General features: G+C 44.6%; 1 protein-coding gene across 1 annotated transcript; it reads left to right on the forward strand.

Annotated features, from left to right (window-relative positions):
- Window positions 1-3,157: 3,157 nt before the first annotated feature.
- Window positions 3,158-6,791, forward strand: Pcd (pterin-4a-carbinolamine dehydratase). The gene is made up of 3 exons (XM_084606898.1): window positions 3,158-3,316; window positions 5,490-5,621; window positions 6,502-6,791. Exons 1-3 carry the CDS (start codon window positions 3,233-3,235, stop codon window positions 6,682-6,684), a joined length of 399 nt encoding a protein of 132 aa, XP_084463024.1. The 5' UTR covers window positions 3,158-3,232; the 3' UTR covers window positions 6,685-6,791.
- Window positions 6,792-6,822: the final 31 nt, after the last annotated feature.

Consider the following 6,822-nt stretch of genomic DNA (forward strand, 5'->3'; position numbering starts at 1 on the left):
ATAACTTTGTAAGCTTGGCTTAACAGCTCCTGCCATGTCGTGTGGCCTCGTGACATTTGGCTCGTGGCACTTTTGGCTTGTGCACAGGGGTCATCTGTTAAACACTGGTTAACATGCATGAAAAATACATTTTCACACAAACTGGTGGCAAATGGTCAAGTGGTGCACTGCAGATTCTGAAATGTATACCTATATTCATGCAAGGATTGCATCATCACATAACATGATCAAGAGTTCTATCAGTACCTGGAGTTACATAGCATTTCAATGCCCATTAAAGGACCACCTCAGACAATGGTTGTTGTTATCTCAAGACCTGTTCTAACAGCGTACTGACGCCATTCCACTGAGCGATGGACATGTATATGCATACCCTAGATAGCTCATGATTGTGGATCTCATTTATTTCTATGACTTCCAAGGAGTTCCTGTCGTCAGAAACTTTATGAAATCGGGACAGTAGTCTTGAAAGGTGATGAAAAGAAGTAACCAGGTTACCTTGACGCAATGCTAAATTACAGAGGGTGAATATGCTGCATGAAGATACCAAGAAGCTTGTACAAAGAAAAGTGAGTGAAATGGCAGGATTTTTGAAACATTGAAATAAACTACAAACTATACTTGTCAAACCTGTCATTAAGGAATGGAAATCATGCAGTAATCAAAAACACAACATGGAGGACATTTTAGGTCATCTTCACAAAACACATACCCAAACCTCACACACAGCTTCATACTTATGAAAGAGGACAAACCAATATGCAAGGAGTGTGGAGATGAACTAACAATAAACCATATCTTACACATGCGCCAGAGTCGAGAAAAGAGGAAACATTTTGTACAATTTCCAACAGATCCATTTCCATCCCAGCATGATCCTAGGAGAGACGTGCAAATTTCCTGCATTTTTGGTTTCCTAAAATGTTCCTAAACAAGCTACATCCTAAAGAACATTTTAGTCATTACACACAAAATAAATACATTAAACCTTGTTCTTGGTGCATGGCAGCATTAGTCGCTTAGGCACCATAAAAATCAACACAATGCTGTAAGGTATACCTTGGTTAGCTATGTTATATGAGACAAGCTTTCGGCCTGGTGTGGTCCTTATTCACGTGACAGCGCTGTCATGAGGGTCTATGTCCCAGCGATCGGAAAGTGACCTATTCCAATAATTTTACAAACTGAAGGTGATTGTACAGATTTCTAAAGACTGGAGTGCTCAACTGTTTTATCAACGTCCGCCTGCTTTGACAGCCTGGAGTGAAACTGTTGAAGAGAATACATTTTTGAACATTTAACGCGTTTCTGAAGGCGTTGCTTTCAATTACGGGGCCAACAAAAAGCAGGTGAATGTCAAACGCCGCCTAGATAGGCTTTCTAGCAAGACAGCGGTGTAGCGTGGAAAATCGTTCCGCTGATCCATCGCTTGCGCCGCTGACTTGAAAGGCGAACTGTTCAAACTTATATAGCTACTGACCACACCTGAAACACTGAATTGCGCATGATCAAGGCAGAATTTCTCTAACACTGAGCACTGGTAGCTATCGATTTCGCGCCCAATATTGTGAAAATCTGTCCTCTCTTCGATCATTGATACGTCCACGGTTGAACATTTATGCGCCTCGGGGTAGGCCAGCCGTGGGAACATGGATGCGTGGTTGTAGCAACGATCGCTTGCATGGCACACTCTGCAAAATTCCAAGAGTCAGCTTCTTCAACGAAATGTGCAGCGCACATTTTCTACCGCGTACCTAAGCCCGGCGATGCATGCATATCGATCCCGATCGTTTCAAAGCTGCGCGGCCGTTCACTCGGGTCACGCTAACCTCGAGCATGCGGGGGTTTAAACTACATGTACGCAAACTTCAACGACAAGAAAAAGATGCAGCCTAAGCACTTTAGTCTAGTAATCCCCTATATACCAAAGAACATTGCTGTTCACAGGGAATTGGGATCATTCACGCTTCCGGCTTTCCGGTTGTGCACTCTTGCGGTGCGGTGCAGTAGGTCTTCGCCTCGACGAGTCGATGTGCAGGCCTCTAGTAGATTCGGCATGTCTTCTGCCACGGCTCTGAGGTAGAATTTAAACGAAGAATTTAGCTAAAAACATCCTGTTTCCTCGGTCTGCATGTGAGGAACGAGCATAATGCCATTTCACATACATACTTTGGACTGCCGAATGTTCAGCTGCACGACGAGGTGTGTGTGTGTTGTGCCGGCGCTAGATCTTCAGAGGTCGATGCAGGACCTAAGACAGCGTAAATGCTAGGAATAGCTCGCTCGCATTACGGGCAGATCGAGGTGATAGTTTAGTGCGAAGCGAAAGCTGCTCGTGAATGTGCGTATCTCGATGCCAGCTGGTGGAGCTGGTGCAGTACGTAGCATATCGCCTGCAGCTATGTGCTTGACAGCGATGTTTGCCGTACACAACCCTAAGTGAAGACCGTGATCTATGTTAGAACGGATGCACTCTTCGTAGCACCTCATCGAGAGTCGCGGCTAGCTGATATCATAGAGGATGAGATCCATTCACGCGTAGCAAGCGGAATGGGGCCGCGTTCGACGTGCATATAGCCATGAGCCTGTATATCGACGTCCGCCGTATCTTTACGAGAATCGAATGGATCCGTCGGACGTACCTTTAGACACTTCGTATAAAGAAAGAAAATTTATTCGACAACTCACGAGGGAGCTCATTGCTGTTTGAGGCTAGGACAGGGGCCCTCAGAACAAAAACGTACAGGAAAAAATTTCAAGAAGTAGATATATTATGCGCGGCGTGCGGAACTGAGGAGGAAACAACGGAACATGTTGTTCTAAGGTGCCAAAAACTTCGTCCTGCCCTTCCCGCGCAAAAAGCGGCAGATCTGGAGAGAGCGCTGGGATTCGCTGGGGAAGATGGACGAATGGATGAGGAACGCGTTCTGATAACAAAAGAGAGGTTAGAGGATTGGTGGAAAAAGTCAAGAGAATAAAGAGAGGAAAAAAGGGGAGGGGGGCAGATACGGGCGAATTAGAAGCTAAAAATGGGGAAGAGATAAATATAATTCTTTTAATTTTTTGGGCTAGGCGGCGCAAGCTGCCGTCCGATACAAAGGGCAGAGCCACTATCATCCATCCATCCATCCGGGTCAATCCGTTCTGCAAAGCCGCATTGTAGCCGCCGGCTGCTGGCCTTGGTTTTGGTTTTTCCTTTCGGCCCGAGGGCGAGTTTATCCTCTTTTTATCTATGATGATTGCTAGAAGCTGTATATATTTTCAGGCCACAGCTCGTCTGGACGTTCTGCGGTCAGCTCGTCCGCTCACGAAAATGGTAAGCACAAGTGCGAAGGTGGTCTGATCGCGAAAAAAAAAACCCTGCTAGCACCGTCGTAAAGCTTTTATCCTACTACATCTGCTTTTCCTTTGCGCTCTAGAAACTGCGCGAAATTTGATGGGGAATTAGATCAACAAGTGGTTGGCCCTTTTCTTCAGTCTACGCCATTTCGTCAGTCCGGCTGTGTGCGTGGGGTGTGGGTTGTTTCATGGTGCTTGCAACTTAAAAGGGCGTCTCAGAGCTCGACGAGAACTATATATTTAAAATATGCCAAGACCCATTGTGTCTTCATGGAGTGTTTTAGTCTCATAATTGCATTTTTGCAGTCATAAGACTTGAGTCTTGTCTTCACTGCAGCTGTACTCTCAGTCCCAGCTCACGCGATCCTGCCGTTTTACACGTGGAATTCGCACAGTAATGCAAGCGCATGCACAAATGCCTTTCAGATTTCGGCTGTCTCAACTCTTGCACGAGTACAGTGCAGAAAATGAGTCGCTTATGTCTGATTTTTATGGCGAGGTCATTGTAAATTAATAAGGAAAAGCCTCTGCCTGCACCAGGTCGCTTAAATGTAATGAATATAAACAAGTCTTTCTTTTTTGCTAAAGTTGTGCGCTATCCCACGCAGTTTTTTTTTTTTTTTTGTATTTTGCGTTCATCGAAATTCGGCCGCCGCAGCCGGGATCTAGCCGTGACCTTAGGATCAATTTTAAAGAGAGAAGGCGCAAATGAAATGAGCTTATCATTTATGGCTTGACAGCTGTTTTGTGTCTGTCCAAATTATGCTCGATTTTTTGTTTTATTTCATGCGCGTGAGGACTGCGGTTTTGCATGCTCGAAAATTAGCTGTTCTTATGAAGCTCCGTACGTCTGATATGTGCGGTAAGCGCAAGACCGCTGCGAAAGTTCAGCGCTCGCAGAGCCTTTCATCACGAACGTTAATTGCGTTCAGTGGTGACACTATAGTGACACCAATTATTTTAATAACTTTCTCAGCAAGAAACCATGGATGTAGTGCCTAAAATGTAGCTTACGTACTGCACTTCCGACGCCGTACGCATGCTAATTCGAATCGCCAGTGCTTGCTGCACTCGCCTGGTAACATGGCTTATTTATTTACTCTGCGTTTCGTTTTTTTTTTCTTCTTTTTTTCAAAGGTCCCGTTCAGAAGAAAAAAAAAAGTTAAAAGAAAATAAAATCTGGCATTCCTAGCGGAAAATCACGGGCATTGCTTTGGCGGGTGTTAGCTGGCCAGTTACATGGCTGAGTTAGTGAACTAGAATATTCTAATATAGTGCACTAGTTCTAGCAGCCACCATAGTTCTAATTCACTGTAGCCGTGCGCTGTCGGGGTCTGTGGGTTGTGTAACGTCACGAGATCACATGACACGGTCGGCGGGCGCTGCCAACTCTGGCTTCTCCTTTGAAATGGGGGGTGAAAATCGAATCTTCGGGAACTCTTGGCCAAGGAGCAAAACACACTACTCCTACACCACGCAAGCACGTCCGTACAGCTTGGGTAATACTAAGTGTTAACGTATCTGTGTGTGAAGAGTGGTCTTTTACAAAAATGGGTCTCCTACAACTGCATGGTAGCGAATAGATGCGCACAAAAAAAGGAGGTAGTGATTAAGCGAGTAGCGAAGCGAATCTACGTTGAACTAGGATCTGCAAAAAGGACTCGCGTACGGAAGCTATTAACGCTATCGCGACATACCCTCAAATGGTGGAGCTCAAGTGTCTCTCCGAATTTTTCAAAGGCAGTAGTTGAATGTTCTGAGGTAGAGGGCCTTGAATTAGTATAGGCCACCCCGGGTTCTCGCACAGCACACCAGAGGAATTCAAATATTTTACAGTTGATCATAGCATTCATTACCTGTACCGTTAGTTGTGAAGAAATTCAGCCATTCCATATGTTGCAGCCTGCCTCACGTCTCCTTGCTCCATCCGGCCTCCTTCAGTTCGCTGCCACCACATTACAAACTAACTTGTTTGCATATGCTTGTTAAGTTAGCTTTAGTTCCTCACAAAATTCCTTTCTCCACATCCTCACCTGGCCCAAAATGTCGTGCCCTGGGCTTTACTGCATCTAAATATGTAGTGCTAACAAAGTGACAGCAGCTCGGCTGCTGATATGCCTTCCGGTGTTTTTATTTTATTGCCCCTGTAGGCTTCGAAGAGGGCAAAGCTTACCGAAGAGGAGAGGAAGACTAGCCTGACACCCCTGCTTGATGCCGGGTGGACAAAAGTCAAAGACCGTGATGCAATATACAAGGAATTCCTGTTCAAAAACTTCAACCAGGTAAGGTGTAAAGTAGGTAAATGTATTTGAACGGAAAATGGTTCAAGTCTAATTTGGAACATTGTACCAAAAGTAACCAGAAAAGTCATTTATGCTTATTCAGAATTACTATAACCTGAAGTGAACTGCTTTGTTGTGATGCTGGTTTTCTATGCAGTTTTCACTAGTTTGCACACATTTTTCCCTCTGTGCAGAAGTTTGTAAGTGAAAAGGTGCAATTCTGCCTTGGGCTCATATTTCTTAGCAGTCGCTTCTTATCTATTCACTAGCCCCAACAGAAGAGAGTTTGATGAAGGTCGGCTGTTCTACTCCATGTCAGTTTCTCCTTTTCATGCACCGTCTCTCAGCTGCATCATCTTTCACACATAATCTTGACCTTTGCTGTGTTGCGTCAGCACAGATGTCAGAGGAAAGAAAATAGTGGAGAAGCATACTGAATTGCAGTTTGGCTATGCTGGTGTAAGACATGTTAAGTGACTTGCGCATGCAAACTGTGTGTGTATTGCATGCATGTCACCTCACACTCACCCTGCGCTGTCTGGCATGGTGATAACAGCAACTCATTCTAATTATTAACAGCTGCCAGAAAATACCTGAAATTTCCTTAAACAGTGATGAATGTGCTTGCTCGGGTGCATAAATGATTAAGACAATCAAGAATGAGTGCTATAGCATTTTGCTGTGTAGTTGCGAGTGACATGGTGATGCTACTCTATTTGAATCTTCAAGCTAAAATAGCGCAGGAGATGCAAATCACTGACTGCGGTGGTCCTTACAATCTGTCATTTGCATCTCCTGTACGATTTTGGCTTGGGGATTCAGGGCAAGCACCAGGCAGTTATGAAATAACAAATGTGCACTTGTGGCATGTCTTTTCCAGTCGTTCGGCTTCATGACCCGCATTGCAATGCAAGCTGAAAAGATGGACCACCATCCAGAATGGTTCAACGTGTACAACAAAGTCCAAATAACTCTTAGCACTCATGATGTTGGAGGCCTTTCTACCAACGACATCAAGCTCGCCAACTTCATCGAAACTGCTGCAAAAAGTGTAACTGCTTAGTGCCCACCTAGACAACAAAGTGTTTGTGGAACAGTTGTCCGCAAAGAAAGGATTATGTTTACTTAATTGCTGCATGAGCATAAAAATAAACAGCATTTAAACCAGCAGTGCATTTTCTCATTTCAATAAAAACGAAAG

Source organism: Amblyomma maculatum, chromosome 6, assembly GCF_055883805.1.
Source record: "Amblyomma maculatum isolate TAMU_Amacu chromosome 6, ASM5588380v1, whole genome shotgun sequence".
Taxonomy (NCBI): domain Eukaryota; kingdom Metazoa; phylum Arthropoda; class Arachnida; order Ixodida; family Ixodidae; genus Amblyomma; species Amblyomma maculatum.